The sequence below is a fragment of the Rousettus aegyptiacus genome, unplaced genomic scaffold (assembly GCF_014176215.1).
Source record: "Rousettus aegyptiacus isolate mRouAeg1 unplaced genomic scaffold, mRouAeg1.p scaffold_m13_p_11, whole genome shotgun sequence".
In the NCBI taxonomy this organism is placed as follows: Eukaryota; Metazoa; Chordata; class Mammalia; order Chiroptera; family Pteropodidae; genus Rousettus; species Rousettus aegyptiacus.
In genome coordinates, this window is record NW_023416286.1 from 18822264 (window position 1) to 18844853 (window position 22590).

Sequence of the window (22590 nt, forward strand, 5' to 3'; positions counted from 1 at the left end):
TTGAATGGTTTGTTCACCTATTAGAGTAAAATACAGTCATCAAAGAAAGCTGAACAGTGTGAAACTAAAACTCTGCATTATTAGCACATTCTTATGGTGATAGCTACCTTGCTGGATTGTCCTCTGTGTTAAATGAGCAAAGTATATAAATAGCCTAGCTCTGTGCCTGACACATAGTAGGTGCTTAATTGTTAAAAATAAATATTTATCGTCAATGAAGAATACATGTCCAGAATTCCTTATCTGAAACCCCTTATATCAAGCTTTTTTTTGACAGCTCGACGTACTTTTTTTTGGTTACACCTGACCAAATAGTTAATGCAAATATTCATATTTTACTCCACATCTATGTTTGATTACAGGTACTGCCCCAGACCCTTGTTAGTATATGTAACATATTACCTTTCTAAATCTGAGAAATTGTGAATTCCTTTTCATTGGGCTTCAAGGGTTTTGGATGAAGGATTGTGGACCAATTCTTAAGATATAAAAAGATTTCCTTTATCCATTAAATATACTGTGCTCAGTGTCAAGGAAAAAATGATGATGAAGACATGGTGTCTTCCTAGGAAGAGCTCACAGTGGAGTGGAGTGCATGTCAGAGAGTTGCATCCTATTCAGGATTTGGGTTCAAGGCAAAAAAAGTCATCCATAGTCAAAAAATTAACCTTGAAAAATCTTTTAAATTGCCCATCAAGCACAGAAGCCTGCCTTCATGTACAAAACTCTGCACAGAAATAGTGGATAAATTTATAATGAATAAATATATGAATATTAAAAATATAAATAAATTTATATTTGCATCGATGATATGCAAAATTATTGCATAATAAAATATATGCAAATTTATATCTATAATTACTGCATCTTTAAATGTTGGACTCATACATGGTATGGTATTAGGTGTTCCCCTATGAGAAGCAAAAAGTACTGAGATCAAAAGAACAGCAGATGCACAGTTCACTCTGGAATCTGCTGAATTCTAATTAGCAAAGGAGAATTCATGAATTGGAGCTGTGACAGCTGTTCCTATAGTCCACTCATTACATTTTACTCTACTGCTCTTCCTGCCTATTTTCCCTTATTTCAAAGCTGCATTTTAAGAAGTTATCATGATTCTACTTGGAAAAATCTTATGTCTGTTGAGATGTAAAAACACTGTTCTATAATTGGAAATACAGATGCCACCTTTTATGACAATAAATTCCCAAGAAATATTTTCCTTTTTTATATACATACTCAAGTATAACTTAAAATACAAATGCCTCATTTCTCAACTTGTTGATCAAAGACATACCAGCAATTTAAAACAATCTGCCAATATTCCTTTACTTTGATTCTATTACTTATTTTGAAGTCATATATTATACAATTTTTAAAGTTTTTATTAAATATTAAATACATATAAAATATTGAAGAGTTAATAAATATGAATAATTGGGTTCTCTCTCTTTTTGCCCCATCTCTAGTGGAGGGATCAACAAATAGTGAAATAAAAGCAAGAAGCAGAAAAAAGAGCCTAGCTAATCAGGCCCTGATTTATAAATGTAGCACCAAATTTAAGGCCACAAGGAATCCTGAAACTGCTCTAAAGAAGAGCTTTGTACTCAAGGTCATTAACTTCTCTATGTTGTAAACTTTAGTATCTGAGAATAAATAATTCTACCACAGATGAGATGAACCCCACTTTACTTCTGAGATAAATACAACCCACCCAATAGGCCCCAATTTATGAACTAAGCATGAAACTCACCAGTTCGATATGCCAATAACCTGGCCTGCACCATGCAGTGCCTTGCAATTTCTTGTGGCAAACTTTGATTGTGAATTTCATTAATCTGTTCAGTATTGCCAGAATAAAATCCGTAGTGTTTAAAGTTGGGCACACTGGAAGCTACTGCAGCCAAAAGGAGGATAAGATCTTTCATGTTCTGCCTTAGATTGCTAAAGTATGGATTTTCACATAAGTTCTCCAAACCTATAGTCATCAAAATTTGCTTATGCAGTTCTTCGTTTGAAATCAAAAATAACATTTCATATTCTTTTACTCTTTCTTGTCTACATTCGGAATAAAAGTCAACGTTAGCATCCGGCAACGTTTTTGAAATTTTTTGAATGAAGTCACATTTGTGAGAGGTCTCCTCTACAAACTGCACCATGAAACACACCAAAGGCTGAAGTAAGACACACACGTGAGCCCGACTGTTCGACTTCAGTCTCTCCACCGCTTTGGCATCTAACTTTGCATCTTCAGAACTAGAAGCTCCAGAAAGCAAACTTATTTCTGGATCAGCAGGCCAGTATGAAATTCGGTTAACTCCAGCTGAAATACAAAATAGGAAATGTAGTATCAGATACACACTGAAATTAAGGATTTTCTGGATAAATCACCATATCATTGCAGTAGATTCAGAGGTCCCAGTATAATAAATGTCTGTTACCAAGTCACCGAGGGTTGGCAAACCATGGCCCACACGCCAAATCTGGCTTGTTGCCTATTTTTGTGCAGCTTGCAGGTTAAGAATGGATTTTACAGTTTTAAATAGTTGGGGGAAAAAAACAAGCATATTTGGTGACACATATAAATTATATGAAATTTGAATTTCAGTGTCTATAAAGTTTTATTGGAACACAGATGTACTCATTCATTGACACAGTCCCTGGCTGCTCTTGCTTTACAATGGAGTAGCTGAGTTGAGAGCCGAATAGCTATAGAGACACCATATGGCCTGCAGAACCTAAAATATTTATTATCTGGCCCTATATAAGAAAAGCTGGCCAACCCCTAACAAAGCCCATGGGAGGCGTTTATAGAATCACTGGCTTTGCTAAGTGTGATCTCAAAGCCTAGTGCTGAGACTATATGCCAGAGTCCTACAAGTAATCAAATCGCTGCTTTTAGTAGAAATATCATAGCCGACAACTGACAGTGACTAGAGTTTTGTATCTGAAATAAACTGACCATGCATTAAAAATATATCTGTAATGTGAATTCTTCCTCTGCGAAGCTATTCTAAGAAAATGTCCTAGGGACCAAAAAAAAAAAAAAAAAAGAACATGGATATATTTAGTGCAGTATTGTTTAAAACAGTAAAAACAGAAAAATACTAAATAGGCAAAACAGGGGAAGGTTAAACAAATTAGAATCTGCCTCATAATAAAATATTAGACAGTTATCCAAAATGTCCACAAAGAACTTATAATGTGAGGGCAGCAATGGGGCGGGGGGGCACAATATTCATTTTTTTCTTCTAAGTCTACAAAATTAAAGACAGAACAACAAACTAGAAGAAACATTTTTCAATCACTAAAAGCACATATAAATTGACAAGAACAAGGCCTCAAGAGAGACCAAAAGCTACAAACAGAGAACAAAACTAGATAACAAACATAAGAAAAAATATTTTAATCTATATTTGAAATGGAACAATGAGATGTCTTTTATAGTTAAGCACCCAAATGTTCATCAATTAATTAGTATTTTATAACAAAGAGATCTCTTTGCTAGTATCTCATGTAACTGTAGCTAGGAGAGACATTTTTATGATTGTGAATGGGACAGGTGGCCTACAGAATGTTGTCAAAGTGACAAATGAACTGAAAAGTCTTAGTTGAACAAATGCACATTTCTCTCTACTCCCTGGCTACTCCTTACGCTTACTGTGGCTTGGGTTATAAAGTAATTTTGAAGACCTCGAAGCTAATATCGGAATGTTTCCTCTGGTTGCATTTCACATTCCCTCTATTGGAATTCTCAAAATCCATTTCCAATCCAGCAGTGATGGTCAATCTTTCATCTAAATATCCTGATTGCTTCCAGTAATCCTGATTCCAGGAGTAGAGGGGATGAGTAATCTTCAAACAAATATGCATGTACCAGTGGCAAATGCTACAGCCCAAATTTTCCAATTTTTTTTTGTCTCAGATCCTTCTACACTCTCAAAAATTAATGATGACCCTAAAGACCTTTTCTCTATGTGGATTATAATATCTACTGATATTTATTGTATTAGAAAATTAAAACAAAAATTTTTAAATATTAATTCATTAAAATAACAATAAAGAACCTATTATACGTTAATATAAATAACAGTTCAATGAAAAATAACTATATTTTCCAAAACAACAACAAAAACTAGTTGAGAAGAATGACACTGTTTTAATTTTGTATTTTAAATTTAACTTTCTGCCTCTGAACATCTAATGTATGTGGGGTTTCTGACCACCTCATGTATATGGGGTTCCTATGCATACATATGTAATTAAATTTAGTTATTTTCTCTTGTTACTCTAATCTATCTCATCTAGATTTAATTATTAGATCAAACACAAAAACCCAGAAGGTAGAAGAAAGCTTTCTCTTCCCTACAATAGTCAATTATTGAATGTTATTGATAAATTAAATTTATCATTTAATACCTTATTATGGAGTACTTAATAGTTTTTTGAGAGCAAAGCATTTTTTTTCTTTTTTCTTTGTCTTTATTGAAATTTAATAGACAATTAGTTACTTATATTTACATTGTACAATTCGATGAGTTTTTTTCACTTACGGTTAGCATAGAACAATATATCAGTTTCAGTGGTACAGCATAGCGATCAGTGATCCACATAACTCAAAAAATGATCACCCACTAAATCTAGCACCCTTCTTTCCCCTTACATATTTATTATAATATTATTAACCATCTTCCCCATGCTACACTCTACATCTCCATGTCTATTCTGCAACTATCCATTTGTACCTCTTAATCCCTTTGCCTTTTTGTCCCCCGAACCCCCTCCCATTTAGCATCCCTCTAAATATTCTCTGAATCTATGAGTTTATTTCTACTTTTGTTGTTGTTGTTGATTCTGTTCTTTAGATTCCACATGTACATAAAATCATCTCATATTTTTCTTTATCTATCCGACCCATTTCATTCAGCGTAATACCCTCTAGGTCCATAAAGGTAATATCTTTTTCATCCCCTTCCTTTTAGTCTTTGTGTGTCTTTTAATCTGAAGTAAGTCTCTTGTAGGCATCATATGTATTGATCTTGTATTCTTATCCATTCAGTCACTCTATCTTTTGGTTGGAGCACTTAATTCTTTTCCATTTGAGGTCCTAGTTGATAGGAATGTAGTTATTACCATTCTTTATTCGTTTTTGATACATGTTTTTTCTTCTTAAAGAAGTCCCTCCAACATTTCCTATAATGCTGGCTTGGTGATGATAAACTCTTTTAGTTTATTTTTGTCAGGGAAGCTCTGTATTTGTCCTTCAACTCTAAATAAGAGCTTTGTGGATAAAGTATTCTTGCTTGTAGAGCCTGGGTCTTCATCACATCGAATATTTTGTGCCAAGCCCTTCTGTCCTGCATAGTTTCTTTTGAGAAATCAGCTGCCAGTGTTGTGGGTACTCCCTTGTAGATAACTAATTGCTTTTCTCTTACTGCTTTTCAGATTCTCTCTTTGTAGTTAACCTTTGGTGTTTTAATTATGATGTGTCTTGGTGTGGACATCTTTGGGTTCCTGGTTTGGGGACTCTCTGAGCTTCCTGAGGTTGTATGTCTATTTCCCTCACCAGGTTAGGGAAGTTTTCCATCATTATTTCTTCAAATAGCTCTTCGACATCTTGTTTTCCTTCAGGTACCCCAATGACATGAATATTTTTACCTTTACTAGTGTTCTATAGGCTCCTGAAATTATTATTATAGTCTTGGCTTATTTTTTCTTGCCATTCTGATTGAGTGTCCTTGGCTTTCTCATCCTCTATATAGGTCATTTGATTCTCTTCTTTATTCACTTTGTTTATTCCATTTAATATACTTCTCATCTCAGATAATGTGTTCTTCATTTCTGACTGGTTCCCTTTTATAATTTCCATTTTTATGTTTCTTATCTTTTTGTTGAAGTTCTCACTGAATTCACCTACACTTCCCATAAGTTCACTGAGCAGCTTTATAACCAGTGTTTTAAACTCTGCCTCTGTTAGATCACTTGATTCCATTATATCTGGATCTCTATTCTGTTCTCTCATATGGTTTCTGTTTCTTTGTCTTCCCATTTTGGCTGCCTTTCCATGTCTGTTTTTATGTACTAAGCAAAGCTCCTAAGTCTCCCGGTCTTATTAGTGTGGATCTGTGAAGTAGGTGTTCAGTGGCACAGTCTTGAGAGGGGTTCAGCTGCAGGGCAAATTTAGCCCCAGTCTGTGCCCCTCCAGGGCCACCTGTTAAAATTCAGCAAGCAATCCACAGATGCTGTGCTTAGAATTGCCTCAAAAGGCCACACCAGAAACCGAGGCAGCTGCCTCCAATGTGAGCCTAGGCACTGCTCAGCAAGGAGCACGTGACTAAGAGAGGACACACCTGGATGTGGCGTGGGTGGAGCCGCAAGATGGGAAAGGCGGAGTTTCAGAGAATCGTCTGGGCGGAGCAACCTCTGTTATCCAGTTCGATGCTATGGCAGCACTGAGTCTGCTTGCTGGGAGTGGAGAGAGCTCAGCAGAGGAACAATGGATACCACCAGCACTCCTGTACAGAGCGAGTCTCGCAAGGGCCCTCATTCTGATGACTCTGTGTCCCCCTATACGTCCCTGCAGAGCCGAACCAGCCCTGGTGCTCAGAGAAATCAGGTCAGTCACCGTGAAAGTCCGCTTGTGGACACGGCCCATCCTATCTTCTGGTCATTTCTTAGATTTCTCTCTAGTTGTTTGACTTGTTCATCCACATCCCAGGCTATTTTTCCTTGCTGTTTGCTTCTTGTTTCTGTCACAACTTCGATTTGGTTGCCAGAGGGATGAACAGAGCCTCTATCGTCTATGACATTTTTTTTCCGTCTCCTGTTTTAAATTTTTACAAATCTATTATCTGGCTTAATAGCAGACATCTGGATTCTCAAATCTGCTGCTGCTTTCAATCTGCTGTGATAGGTTTTCATTGACATGTATGAAGTATCTAGTCTCACACAGATATGTAGTCGGAAAAAGACTATTTTAGCAGCCATTTCAAGACAGTTGTAAATATTCTTCTTTGACACTACATAAAAATTTGACAAAGGACTGTGTCTTAAAGATTAGTTACAGTGTGGAGTCTGAAATCGTATCAATGAATTGTACATTAAAGTCCATTAGGCTATCTTGCACTTAGAATGGCTCTTTCATTCATTGTATGATTTTGTAGCATTGTGCTTTGGTCATCTGAAAAACACTGGATTATAATTTTCACAATATATATATTTTTAAATTCGATTCATTAATGTCACCAACAATCTCATCCAGAAAAGTCTTTAAGTCTTTTGGGAAGCTGTAAGCTCATGACAGTGGATATGCCAGGTTTTTCAAAATTCGAATTTTCACTTAAAGACTCAAATTTTATCATTGGCAACAAATACTGTCAGTTGTTTTCCTGCAAGTGACAGGTTCATGTCATTCATTTTTGAGAAAATGTCTGCCAAATGGCCAAGTTCAAGTTATTATAGTTTGTGTTCCATGAAAAAAGTAGATAATTCAGTTCATAACTCAAACAATTGCTTAGGTGGTTTTCCCATAAAGCAACCTTCATACTTAGGTTTGTAGCAAAAGTGCTTCATGTCTACCTCCTATTTTCTCACACAGAATATTATAAAGATGTGTACTTGAGGGTTGGGATTTAATCAAACTAATAATTTTTATGTTTCATCTAAGACATTCTTACATAAAACTTTTTTTTTTTTAACTCCAAGTATGTGGATATGAAGAGTATAATGATTTCTACTGCTTTGATTCTTATAAGGCAACAGTAGTTTTACTCATCACTGTTTTGATGCATTAGTATAAATGCAGCAGCACTATGAAAACTTTTGACTTTGTGGAATATTAGGAGTCCACAGATCACAATGAGAACCACTATATTTTGGAAATGTTTGCTATGTAACTGATGTAACAATAATTGTAACTAGAAAATAATTGTAATGAGTAATTTAGCTATAGCATGGGGTTAAACCATGTCACTTCCCAAGATGTATGACACTGATCTAACATAGGCAATTTTATTTTTATATGGGTCTAACACTAACATAAAAGCATTTCCATTGTAGGTCCTTCCTAATTTTCAACACTTCATTATCTCTTTTGCCAGGTTTAAAAGTGTTAACTCAAAGACATCAAGTAGTGGTCAGTAACTTGCACTCCCCTATTTCTCTAATTCTTGGCTCTGAGGCTATTAAGAGTGTTTTCAGCATAGTCAGCACAAAACACAACTATCTTTCATTCCGTTTTCTCCCCTGACTCTAGAAGAGATCAGTCAAAAAATGTTAAGGTTCTTTCACATTCCTTCCTTTCTATATCAATGCCACCCTCTGAATCCTATTTTATACCCTGCCCAATGCAACAATCTACTAATTATGCTCTCAACCACTTATCTTTCCATGTTCTAATTTAATAACCAAAAATAACCTTAATATGTTATATCCTGCTCAAAAATCTTCAACTGGTTCTATATGATCTATAATAGGATTTATGGGTTAATTAACACAAGTGATACAATAAATATCCCATCTGCCCAGTTAATTGGAAAAAGAAAAAAATGCACTACCGCTATTTTATCTGTTTTCTACTCACAAATGCAGGGGAAGGACTATAGGGTCTAACAACTATCATAATATCTGCCTGCTTGAAATACTTGTTGCAGGCCAGGCGTTAGCCAGCTGATCATTTCTTCTGGAAGTGCTTCTACCTGTTGTTCAAAGGCACTGCCTTCACCACCGACCTGATTATTACTCTTAAGAATTGTATGTAAATAAAAATAGCTCTTCTTCAAAACAAGTTTAGGAACTCTGTTCTATAAGATAGAGCCTAAAGGCCATACAGTTTTCCAAAGTCCTCCATGAAAGCCCCAACTTATCATTATGACCCATCTGCCACTCTTCTCTCCAAGAATAACCCTCCATTTCAAACACTGACCCCTAGAACTTTGATGACCCCATATGTGCTGTCCCCTGACCCAGGGGATGTGTTTCTCCTCCTCTACCCATCGAGACATAGCTTAACCCCTAGCCTTTCAGAACATGCCAACCTGTAGGGAATCACAATTTCTCCTCTAAGATCATATATCACAGCCTGTATCATTCATTTGATACTAGATGATATGCTACATTAAATTGTTAGTTTTGGCCCCAATAACACTTTGAGGGAAAGAATTAGGAACTATATCAGTCTTTTGTTTATTTATTTTTTTACTCCAGAAGCTCTCTGAAAGAGGCTGCTTTACATAAGCATGATTAATTCAATCATTGGCCATTGGTAACTAAACTCAAACTCCACCCCCTCTCTCCTTCCCAGAGATCTAGGGTGTGAGGCTGAAAGTTCCAACTCTCTAATCACTTATTGATTCCCCGGCAACCGAGACCCACACACAGGGGTTTTCTAAAAGTCACTTCATTAACAGAAACTGTGGTATGGTTGACAGGGGTTTGATATGAATAACAAAAGACACCTTTATCATTCTAATCACTCAGAAAATTTCAAGGGGTTTTAGTTGGTTTGTGCCAAGAATGGGATGAAGACCAGCTTACTATCCGTATTGTAAATCACTATATATCACGGGGCCTATAAAAAAAGATATCATTTTTTAAAATGGGAAAATAGTCTGTATTCTTACCTGGGGGCAAAACAGAATTATAAGCACAAAGGGCTTAGTGAGCAGCTGAGTGTGGCAGAGACAGGTGGCTATACATTAACTGTGCTTCTCCTTCCAAAGTGCAGTGGTCACTGGGAGGCAGCTGCCCAGCCAGGAACCACAGCTGCACAACAGACAGGAACAGAAATGATGTGTGTGACTTCCGAGCCAGCATTTTTAAAGCAGGTATGCCTTCTCTATTCTCTTTCTCAGTCTGGAGGGAGAGGACTCAAGGCCCTAGGGGATGGCAGTAGTAAGAGGACAGAAGGTGCCTAGGACCACGCATCACCCACGTGGACAAAGCTGCTTGCTGTTCGGCAGCACCCACACTGGGCTGTTACAGTCATCCCCCCGCTTCTCTGCAGTTTCACTTTCTATGGTTTCAGTTACCCACAGTCAACCACGGTCCAAAAATATTATATGAAAAATACCAGAGATAAACAATTCGTAAGTTTTAGGTTGTGCACCAATCTGAGTAGTGTGGCAAAATCTCTCCTGGTCCCACTCCATCCCACGTGACGTGAATCATCTCTACACTATGTATGTTCCTTGCCCATTAGTCACTTAGTAGCCACCTAGGTTATCAGTTTGATTCTTGTAGAATCATGGTATCTATCACAGTGCTTGTGTTTAACTATCATTTTAACTTAATAATGGCCCCTAAGCCCTGAGTAGTGATGTCGGTAATTTGGATGTGCCAAAGAGAAGCTGTAAAGTGCTTCCTTTAAGTGAACAGGTATGTATACATAGGAAACACATAATATATAAAGGGTTCAGTTCTACCCATTCTTTCAGGCATCCACTGGGGGTCCTGGAATGTATCCCCTACGGATAACGGGGTACTATTGTACAGGGGTTATAAATACCTAGTATATTTGCCACCAAAACGTTGGTGTTTTGTTTTAATAGCTAACATTAGTCTACTAATACTTGAAGGATCATCAACTACGTAGTGACAGAGCTGAGACCAGAATTCACACTTTGTGACTCTTCTTCTTATAGTATATCAAACTGTCTTCAGAGATGTCTTTATATTTCTAAATTATCTCTGTGGTATTTATGCAATTTGTTTCCACTGGCCGTTTTCTGATAGATGCTAGTAATCCCCAACAAAGCCTTATCTGCACTTACCATTTACGATCATTTTCAAACAAGCAGAACATGGTTTTCTGGAAAAATAAAGATCACAGTTTTTCAGCCTTGACCCATGTTTTATAAGAGCAATTTTTCCAGCATGTAAATCTTCACTTGAACAGTGAAGGCCAACAATTTTCATGTTTTTCACCACCACAAGACCAGTTTTCTTCACCTACATTAAAATACAAAATAATAGTTTATTAGTTATAGTAGCTAATGATATCATGAATTATACTTGATTTATTAATAAAATAAAATTTATTTATTGCTTTATCTCAACACAGTGCACGTTTTTTATTAGGTCCCAAAATTTTTCTGAATGTTTAATGTTGACTTTACACCAGAAATGGTCTAAATCTAGGGTTTCTTTCTTTCTTTTTCCTTTTTTTTATATCTAGGGTTCCTTAACCAAACAATTAAGCATTTAATTATCGTTAATCTGTCTTAGTGAAAAATGAATCTATTTTGACCTAGTAAAGAGCAAGAACTAAGTTAAATTGACTTTTTCTTACAGCATCTAGCCTAGGACTAGTATTAGGCTTCTAGATTATCATAAAGAAAAATTTGTAAAACTATGAATTTACACATGAATAAGCAAAGCCTAGAAAGTTTACGTAATTTCTGAAAAGCCCACAGATGGTAAAAAGCAGAACTAAAGCAGATTTCATCTTAAATTTTAAAATACTTTAAATATTGATTAAAATAAAGATAATTCTCAACTTCTTTCTAAAGACTGGCTCTACCAATTTTCAGCACTATGGCAGCCTAGACTAATTACCTTGAATTTGTGAAACTTTTCCCCTTATAACTTTGGAAAAGAACTTATAAAGCTTTATCAAAAGACCTCAGCATGCTGGAGCTCATTTTATTAAACTGAACCAACTGTGACCAATGGAAATGGCTGTGATTGAATAATTTTAGTTTTATATTTTGTAAGTAGTTTTATATTTTGTAAGTAGTTAAATGGAGAGAAAGCCAGTAACCTTGGCCACTGACTTTAAAAAATTGTTCCTAATAAATGGGAAGCATACTCATCAATCTACTTTTTATTAGAACAACTAATAAAATTTAGGTCAAGTTTATTTATCACTTTTTTGTCTAGAGTCTTTTTTACCTCCAAAAAAAAATTTTTTTTTTCATTTTGTCTAGCTAAGGCCAAAACTTCAAGTCTGAGACAAATATTTTTTTCATCTCAAACTTAAAACAAAACAAAATGAAAGTCTAAGCTGCATTCAATTTGGTACTTCCACTGGCTACAACTCCCAGAAGGCTGAACCTTTTGAGTAAACCACTGCTCTGTATCCTGATTTTGCTTCATTTCACTAACATCTTGGCAAGTTATCTATGTAATCCTAGTCACAGAGTCGTACACTAACACATACGTGAAAGACAGTGGTCTGTTTTGTATATGAACTAGTAAATTTACCTAAATGGTGAGTCACTACTTTTTACCTTTGCCTTTCTTATAATTAAAAACATCTAAATATTTTGAGACAAATTATTTCTATATTCTTGTTGGGTATTTTAGATTCTGACTCTCAAAACTAACCAGGGAATCTTCAGGAATGTACATCAGAATTATTAAGGTAGTTTCTTTCAAAATATACATGTTTAGCCTCTACTCCAAACTCAATGGATCAGAGTCTTTCTGGAAAACGCAAAAGGTTAAAATAACAGGGAATATTATGCAATATTAAAAAGAACAAGGTTCATCTTGTCAAGTCTGGGTTTGATTTTACCCTATTAGTTAGTAAGTTAGCCTATTACCGTTTCATGGATGCTGGCAGAAGACATGAAATTCCTGGGTCACAGACAAAAAACTGTCATTCACAACTCAGCAAGTAGCACGTTCCCCTGCCCACAAAACCCCTGTGAGTCAAGCAGAGGGGCCCAGATGGGTTCCTGGACATGAAGTAGATTATATCAGAGAAGAGGAACACCAAGCTTGGGGATCCTGGACAGTAAGCAAACTCATGCTTTGTCCCAGAGGGAGACATTACCTCAACTCTCAAGATTGCTTGTTACAAGAACAACTCTGAAAAATGGACTAGATAAAGAGTAGTTAGGGCCCTGCATTCTTTAAACCAGCAAGATGTGTTGAAATTTGAAAGAACCACGAGAGAGTGTTTCTCAACATATATATGAACTCATATAGGAATGTGTCAAGAGTAAAATGTGAAAATTAGGGGGAAAAAAAGGAAGTTGTAAGAGCATATTATAGAATAATCTGGAATTTTGTTTGTTTCTTACAAGACAGACATGTTTAGTCTTGTAAATGCACAGAAAATGTATATAAGTCTACAAGAAACTCCTTTGGAAGTGGGAACGGGGAACCTGAATATAAGAGGGACTTATTCTACAATATACCATTCCTTTTGCTTCATTATGAGCATATATGTCTTTTCTTAAAATAATAAAAATCCACCTGTTTTTTGTCAGTAGATACTCTGGCTATCTCATTATCTCCTAAGGGTCCACACTTTCCCTCTTCCTTTTCCTAATTAAAAGCAGATTAAGGGGTGGGAGGGAGATTAGTATATAAGACACATGATTAATTCAATATTTCCTATTTAAAGATTGGTTTCCTTGGCTTTGGACCATTCTTTTTTTTTTTTTTTTTTTTCCTTAATGAAACTCTGCATTGACTTCCTGCTTTGTTTAGAATACTACTTAACCTAATAAAAGAGGCCTTTTTATTCTGGCCTCTGCATACTTTTTTAAAACACAGGACTAGAAATTGTGGTCAGGAAATTCTGTAGTTTAAGATTTCAGAGTTAGGACAGTTTTGAGCAATGGAAAAGTCTAGAGTGTGGTCACGGCTAAGAAAGACTAAAGGGGAACACTGGTAAATTAACTGGACTTGGGAAGAAACTATGCAGCAAAAGCATTAGATATGCACTATGGCAGGCAGAATAACAGTCCCCCAAAGACCTCCCAGCCCCAATCCCTGGAGCCTGTGGCTATGTTATGTTACCATGGCACGCTTGCAGATGGAATTAAAGCTGTTGATCACCTGACCTTGAGATAGGGAGACTATTCTGGATTATGTGGGTGGGCCCAACGTAATCACAAAGAAGTTTGCAAGTTGGAATGGCTAACTTGGTGAATGTTGACATCTTAGTCTTATGACCTCTAGGAAGTTTACAGCAAAAGCCATGTTCTGGGAATGAAATTTCTATTCAAGCAGAACAGAAAGTAGAAGTGATGATATTGGTAGTGAAATGGTGGGGGTGTGAATGGTAGCAGTGTGATGACAAATATAAGTGATAATAACAACAGTACCTAACATTTACTGAGCATTTACCATGTACCAAGCCCTAAATTATCTCATTTAATCCTCACAATTTTATGAGGTAGCTACTATTTTTCCTATTTTTACAAATGCGAAAATTGTGGCTGAGGTAGATTAAATAACTTGACCATGGTCACACATCTAACAAATGGGTATGCCGGGATCTGAGCCCCAGATCCATTGCCTTAATCATTATGCTACACTGCTTCTGTTCTGGAAAAGTACAGTAAGACCTTTAATAATGAAATTAGATAGCAGAAAAAAAAAAAGAAAATAGGTAGTAGGACAAAATGGGAAGAGTCGAGAGAGACAATATGTGATGTGGAAAGAAAAATGAGAGAACAATGCAGCTATTCTAATTCCTATACTAAAGTAATGCTCAGGCAACTAAGGCTGGTAAATTTAGGCAAATCTAACTTAAATAAAATGAAAAACTATGAACCAATAGGAGAGGTAATTATTTTTAAATGACCACTCATTTTCAACAGAGCTTGATTTCTATTCCAAAACTTTTGTGAGTTTTCCCCCCAGAAGTCTCATAAACAATACTTTCTCTCCCATTCATTTATCTAGTTTTAGACAGGATTCTTAAAAATGATAAGTGTTTATACTTGATTTATACCTTGCTGAAAAATCCTCAAGGAGCACCCATATAATGTGTACATTTGACAACACAGAAAATCGCAGATATCAGTTATACTGCAGTCCCCTCTTATCTTAAGGGGATACATTCCAGGACGCCAGTGGATGCCTGAACCGTGGATAGTACTGAACCGTGTATCTATTGTTTTTCCTTATACAGACATACGTATGATAAAGTTTAATTTATAAATTAGACACAGTAAGAGATTAGCAACAATAATAGTAAAATAGACCAATTTTAACAATATACTATAAGAAAAGTTATGTGAATGTGGCATTATTAAGTAAAATAAGGGTTATCTAAACACAAGCACTGTGATACTGTGACAGTCAATCTGAAAACTGAGGTGGCTACCAAGTGACTAACAGATGGAGAGCATATACAGTGTGAATTCACATCCCAGGCAGGACAGCAAGATGGCATGAGATTTTATCATGCTACTCAAAATGATATGCAATTTAAAATGTATAAGTTGTTTCTTCCTAGAATTTTCCATTTAATATTTTCAAACCTCAGTTGACTGTTGGTAATTGAAACCACAGAAAGAAAAACCACAGATAGGGGGGGACTACTGTATTTAGAAGTAGTTGTTAATTAATAATATACAGGCTGGTAAAAATTACAGACAATTTAAATGTGCAGTAATAAGGGAAGAGGCATTGATACAGAGGAGTGTTATACAAAATGATAATAACAAACACAGTACATAGTATGTGCCTGTCACTAAGAGCTTTACAAATATGAAATCGGTATTTTTTCATAAAAGCCCCATGTCATATGTACTGTAACATTCCATTTTATAGATGAGGAAGTTGACACAGAGAGGTAAAGTAAGTTACCCAAGATTACATAGCTAGTAAAAGGCAGAGCCAGGATTTGAACCCAGGCAGGCTAATTACAAAACCACTGGCTACTCTTAAACCATTAGACTAAGTTACTGCTCCAATGTTTGTAATAGTATTATAGTGTAAGCATTTTCTTATGTTAAGTGGAAAAGGGAGGATGATCGAGAATTAAATAATCTCAAATAAGTAAAGGAAATAGAGAAACAACACGAAAAAATGTCAGTAGTCTCTAGGTGGTAAAATTATGAGGAATTTTTTTTCTTCTGTCCATTTTATAAATAATAAACATATATAACTTTAGTTATACATATTGTATTTTAAAAAGATAAAAGGCTGGTAAAGTGTCAAAAGCAATGTTTCCAAAACAATTACATGTCAAATTGCATCCTAGAAGTTCTGTGATTTACTTTATATAGCAAAAGCAGCATAATAAATTTAAGTGGAATAAACATTACTTTAGCTTGAAGAACATTTTTCTTAATAGGAAAAAAGTCTTACTCAATCCTATGAAAGTCGTGTGCAATTAATACTGGAATTACTTATTTATTTTAACATGCCTGTCAAAAATACTTAATTTCTGCATAGGATGTATTCTTGATATATAGCTATAGCTCTATCTATCTATCCATCTATACAGTATACTAATATATATAAAAGAACTAAAATGAGATCAAATTTTAATATTAAAGTTTCTTCAAAACTAGTACTCAATCCCTAAAGAAAGGGTTCAGAACAGGCCTTTCCAAGATACGCCACTTTGGCATGTAAACTATTTTAAACTGAACCTGCTGGCTTACGAGAAACTTACTTCGCCCTTAGAGAATTTAAAATAGGTGTCTTGCTCATAATAAAAGTTATCACCAAAAATAACTTTTTATGACCAATCTATAGGGCAGGGCAAACTTCTAATTACTGAACATCTGCTCTTATCATCCTAAGAATGACCTTCCACGCTTCTGAAGTCCAAGGTGCCTTGCCTTATCCTTAGCTGAGAACATCATATATACCTCATTTTTTCTTTCTATCTCTGAACCTCTCATATATGTGTGGTTCCCCTACATATGTATGTAATTAAATTTGGTCACCTTCTCTTGTTAAGCTGAGTCGTGTCCATTTGATTATTGGGCCAGTTGAAAGAACCTAGAAGGGCAAAGAAAAGTTTCTTCCTCCTTCACACTAACAAGCCCAGCTTTTAAATGCATTTTTTAAAAGCCTTGAATTTCTAAACGTTTGCTTTTAATCTGTCTCTTCAAGACAAATTTTATCTGCAAACAAACAAACGAACAAACTCAAAATATCCAACAGTTTGAAAATCTTCTACTTACACAAAATAATACTAAGCTATCAAGAAGTCGAAAGAACAAGGCAATAAAGAGCCTTCTCAAAACTGTTAATAATATGTAGAGCCAGGGTAGGGGTTGGGGTAGTGGTTGACAAATAGGGAATAAAAATGCATAACATTTTTAATAATGTTATACTATTATAAAACATTTTACATAAGAATGGGAAGAGGAAACTATTTCAAGAGATACCATTTTATCATGAAAAGTAAATTCCCTATGTACACACAGAGTTTATATCTTTCACAAAAATTAACTGAAAATGGATCACAGATCTGAATGCAAAGTGCAAAACTATAAAACTTCAGAAGATAACATAGAAAAGAAACCTAAGGTATGGCCATGACTTTTTAGATACAACACCAAAGGCATGATCCTTGAAAGAAATCAATAATAAACTGGACTTCATTAAAATTAAAAACGGCAAAATGTCAAGAGAATGAGAAGGCAGGCCACAGACTGAGAGAAAATATTCACAAAAGACACATCTGATGAAAGATTATCCAAAATATACATAGAACTCTTGAAATTTAACAATAAAACAAACAACCTGACTAAAATATGGGCCTGAGAACATTAACGGATACCTCCCCAAAAATTAGCAAATAAGCATATGAAAGAATGTACTACATCATATGTTATCAGGGAAATGCAAATGAAAACAACAACAATATACCTACATGCCTATTAGAATGACCAAAATCCAGAACACTGACAACACCAAATGCTGGAGAGGATATGAAAAAACAGGAATTCTCATTCTTGGTGGGAATGCAAACTGGTACAGTCACTTTGAAAGACAGATTGGTGATTTCTTACAAAACTACACATACTTTTAACATACAATCCAGCAATCACACTACTTGGTATTTGCCCAAAGAGTTGAAAACTTAAGTCCACACAAAAACCTGCACACAGATGTTTATAGCAGCTTCATTCATAATTGCCATAACTTGGAAACAACCAAGATGTCCTTCAGTAGATGAATGGATGTATAAACTGTGGAACAGTCAGACAATGGAATCTTATTCAGTGCTAAAAAGAAATGAGCTATCAAGCCATGAAAAGACATGAAGAAACCTTAAATACATGTTGCTAAATGAAAGAAGTCAATCTGAAAAGGCTATATACTGTGTGATTCTAACTATATAACATTTGGGGAAAGACAAAACTATGGAGACACTAACAAAAAAAAAATCAGGGGCTGGGGGGCTGGGGAAGAATGAATAAGTGTAGTACAGAATATTTGTAGGCCAATGAAAATACTCTGCATGATACCATAATGATGGATAAATGTCATTATACATTTGTCCAAACCCATAGAATGTACACCACCAGGAGTGAACCTTAATGTAAACTGTAGACTCTGAGTAATCATGATGTATCAATGTTGGCTTATCAACTGAAACAAATGTATCCCTCTGGGAGGATGCAGATAATAGGGAAGGCTATTCATGTGTGAGGCAGAAGGTATATGAAAAATCTGTGTTCTTTTTCCCTTAGGTTTGCTGTGAACCCGAAAGTGCTCTAAAAATATAAAGTCTTAATTTAAAAAGAATTCCCTAAGTCCCTGTTAAAATTCCTCAATGCAGTCCCAATACTTACAGGATACAATCTGCACTCTCTTGCAAGGTATAAAAATGTCTTTTACGTTCTGATTCTTGTGTACTTACAAAACTCATCTTCGGTATCTTCCCTCCACCCAGCATTACCCTCTGACATGTGGCCTACAAACTCTCTCACTTCTACAAGATTTTCCATATGGAGTCCCTTGGCTTGGCAAATGTAGAGGAAAGAATGTTCTGTGACATGACCACTGTCTGTCCTGAAAGCTGGACCTTGGCCAGAACAGTTTGCTTGCAGCAAATCCTCCTTGGAAACTGTCTAATGGTAGCTGATGCTCATGCTGACATAAGGCAGCACCCCTCCCCACCTCCTGCTACGTGCTGGTTCCTGGACAGGTTGTTGTCCTGATCTGGTCACTCATGTCAAGTAGAATCCATGTACTTGTACTTGTGACTGTCTACCCCTTTAGCCTGTATAATTTTCTGGTGCCTGCCAAGTGCGTGGGGATCCATTTTGTATTATAGTCACCCAAAACATGCCTCCTATGTAAGCTTCCGTTAGTAAACTCTATTAATTACCAGACTGGAGGCCAGCCTCTTTCTTGGGTCTTTCCCTGTTCTCCACTTGCAGAGGTAGATTTTCAGTCTCAGGGCTTTTTCCTGGGTCTGTGAGTACTAACAGCAGATATCTACTCATTCTTCATATCTCAATGCAAATGCACCCTACCCTGTGAATCTCTCCCTCACTTGATCATTTAAAGCCTGGCCCTCAGTTTTCAGTCTTGGTAGCATCTCTGTTTATATATTGTATTTGACTCCACCATTTAATTGTATCTTAATTGTTCAAATGCCTAGTTTTTGTCCTTATTAGAAAGTAAGGGCTATGTTTTTTCTTTTTGTATCTCTAGTTCCAAGCACATAATTTTATCCACAGTAAAGAAGACATTAAAAATGAAAAAGAGGATGGTTACGAATAACCTCATAAGAGTACTGTGGATATTTAAGGGTCTACAAAAAGTCTTTCTATAAAAAAAGAAAATCTGAAGCAAACTTTCAGCAGAATTATTGGCAAGTTGGAAACTTCAATAAACATAGGCAGTATACAATTAAAATTTTATAAGAGAAAAAAAACAACCAACTGTGCTGTAAAAATGATTAAATGAGAGCACTAAAACATTAAAAGTGATGTTGTTAGAATGAATGGTCAGAAGCCATAGGTAATTTCCCTCCCTTTCCTTCTGTTTTCAAAAATTCCTTAAATGCTTAATTTAACCTAATGCTATTTCCTACAATATGACTTGGGCCCCCCTAAAAATTAATGACAATAGTCTAAACTTTCAAATCTACCAAACCAAAATGTTAAGAACCTAACACTTTGCCACCCCAAGGACAGGAGAAAGAAAAGATGTAAGTTGTACATACTTCTGACACATCGGCTTTTACAATTATTCTTACTGTACATTCCTAACCTGCTTTGATCATATCTTTTGAGATCTAAAAAGGGACTACTTACATGGAACAAGAAACCAATCAGCATTCTAGATTATCAATTACAAGAGTTAATGCTACGGGTCATACCAGGTAAAATAAGGCATGGTCTCTAAAGTAATTTTACGGTTTTCCGGGAGAGAGGAAAAACTACCCAAAGGAAATGCCAACACTATATAATTGAGAGATAAAGTATGTGGTATAGATAATACAGGGAGGAAGCAAGAGAACTAAAATGTTAAATCAAGCTATATTCAGAGACTGCAATATGCTGATCAGCCCCAAACCTGCAGAACATAGGAAGATTTCTGCTGGGATTGCTAACAACCCGTTTCCCCACACCATGATGAGAAAACAAGAAAAGTCTTTAAGTGGCCCCTACACTAAATAAAGCCATTCATTCCCTGTGGTTAAAACCATGGGGAACCTATGGATCAAGGCCTTTCGTTCTACATATTCTTACCTTTTCAGGCTACAAATTCTTCTTCCTCACTGAATGTCCATATCAGCAAAGGAAAATGGGTAAACAAAGTCTTTAAACTGTTAATTCACAGAAACTAAAGAATGATATATAAACTGAATCCTCCAACAGTCTGGGGTCCCTCTGTCTTTACTCTCAATGTCTCTCTCTCTCTCTCTCTCTCATCTTTGTCCCTCTGAGTCTCTCTTATGCTGTCTCTGCCTCTTAGAGGAGACCATGTACTGTCTATGGAGTATTACCCCTTCTCTAATAAACTTTCCTTTTGACTCTAACTTTGGCGTGTGTTTGAATTCTTTCTCATGCTCAGCTAAGAGGCCTTTTCTCTCTTAATGCAGACTTGAGCTCCCCCCACTCTGGGGAATCTGCCATCCTGCATCACAGACAATAATCTAGTTGGCCAAATCAACACATAAACATCATTACTACCTCATAAACATGACACAATCAGAGGGTAACTATTCTATTTTTAGAATGGAAAGATGAGCTGTTAGAGCTAGGAGTTACAAAGATCACATTAAATCATAATGATATTTTGAAAATTGAAGGGTTTTTGAGCTTGTTTTTAAGTGTGACAGAAACTGGAGCACTAAAAGAAAATTTTAGACCATTGCTTTTCTAAATGGTTAAAATTATCCAAGGAAAAATATACCTGAGATTTTTGTCTTTGGGCTTCTACTGCTGGGAAGAGCTCCATCCACAGACTGAGTAGAGTGAAAAGGTTGACTTTAGAAAGCCTTGGTATTTGACCTACGAAAGAGAGGGCAGACACTTTAAAATATTACTAATGATGAAAACAGAAACTATACTCTATGTACCTGGGTGCTGAAGCTTGAGCTCAGCTGCTTTAGCAGGAAGAAGAGAAAAAAAAGCGGACAAGAGAATCAAAACTTTCTTAGCAGGAAACTGGCTATACAACCTCATTGCCACGACCTCCTCTTGCACTTTCCAAAGTTGGGTCCTCTTTCTCCCGCCCATACGAAACAGAAAAAAAAAAAAAAAAAAAAAGGGTACTAGCTATGGGAACAATCCAAAGGCAGCAAAAGAAGTTATGAAAAGTCCTTGCATCTGATATCATGGTGGAGCAAGCTTCTCTTTAGACTGTGGAGATGCAACAAGGGCAGTGGTTAGAACACGGTACTAAAAGTGCTGTGACCTTTGAGGGTAAAGAAGTTGAAATGCAGGAAAGCAGCGTGCGCTTAATTTAGAAATCTAGTCAAAAGCACGGTTTGGGTAATTTTCAGCTCGTCAATCACCGCGATCCCCGTTCCAGGTCAAGGAAGGAAAAGTAAAGGGGGGAGGGGCGGGCAGTAAGAGAGACTTTAAAAGTAGGTGTAGCCAGGCCAGGGGAGTCCAGGTGACCGAGGCAGGGACGCGCCCTGGAAGGCATGGAGACATCCGGGGGGCAGAACTGTAAGCAAAGAGGAAAAAGCAGGGAACCCGGAGTTGAACGGCTGCAGAGGCACAGGGCAGAGCAAAAGGTTGCGGCGGCGGGAGTGGGGTCCGAGGCACTCACCGGTCATGCTGCCAGTCTGTGTGCTGACTGACCGCCCGGCCCCCGCGCGCTCCAGATTTTGCATCTGTCCTGCTCCTTTCATCCCAAACCCAGGGGCCTCTGCTGCACTGAACACCTCTCGCTCTTAGGCATGGTCTTGGCCCCAGATGCTCCACCTCCCGCCTCCTGCGAGAAGGGCAGAGCCAAGGCCAACTCGGCGTAGCCGGATGACGTATGAGCCCGACAGCCACTCCGGGCGCTTTGGGTGACGTCAAAGCGAGGCGTGGACACGGTGGCGCGGGCCTGCCCCTCGGCCTCAGCGCGGTGCGATCGATCATTTGATATTTGGCTGTCTTCGTTGGTTTTGCCGAAGTAAGGTTGCTCGAAGATGTTTTTTCTCTAAGTTCCAGGTTGCACAGACTTTGACAGGGTGATGAGACCTGCGCAGACTTGAGAGTTTTGGTTAGAAAGCAAAGGGGAATTGAACTGGAATCCTTACCCGTTTCATGGACAGGGTCTTAGAGGGGCGCGAGGAGGGCATCTCGGAGGCTCAAGGGGGGCAGCTGGGCAGTCCAGGTGATTATTTCTGTCAGAGATTGGCCAGTACTGGGGAGCGTAGTGTCTGGACCACCACAGGGACACAATGCTTAAAAACACATGAAGACATTA

The 22590-nt window shown here is 36.9% G+C and overlaps 1 protein-coding gene across 4 annotated transcripts in view; it reads right to left on the reverse strand.

The window, feature by feature from the left end:
* Window positions 1–22144, reverse strand: part of CDADC1 (cytidine and dCMP deaminase domain containing 1) — a 48415-nt gene extending 26271 nt beyond the window's left edge. For 3 of the 4 annotated variants that reach the window (XR_004953323.1, XR_001596702.2, XM_016143132.2), the window contains exons 1-4: window positions 21943–22144; window positions 21079–21176; window positions 10770–10947; window positions 1754–2323 (exon numbers count right to left, since the gene is read on the reverse strand). Coding sequence is in view for 2 of the 4 variants with exons in the window: in XM_016143132.2 (XP_015998618.2) it covers window positions 1754–2323; window positions 10770–10947; window positions 21079–21176; window positions 21943–22024 (928 nt within the window). In the remaining 2 variants the exon portion in view is untranslated. Of the gene's footprint in view, window positions 1–1753; window positions 2324–10769; window positions 10948–13200; window positions 13273–21078; window positions 21177–21942 lie in introns of all 4 variants that reach the window. The other variant, XM_016143133.2, reaches the window with a different exon arrangement.
* Between the last annotated feature and the right edge of the window lie 446 nt (window positions 22145–22590).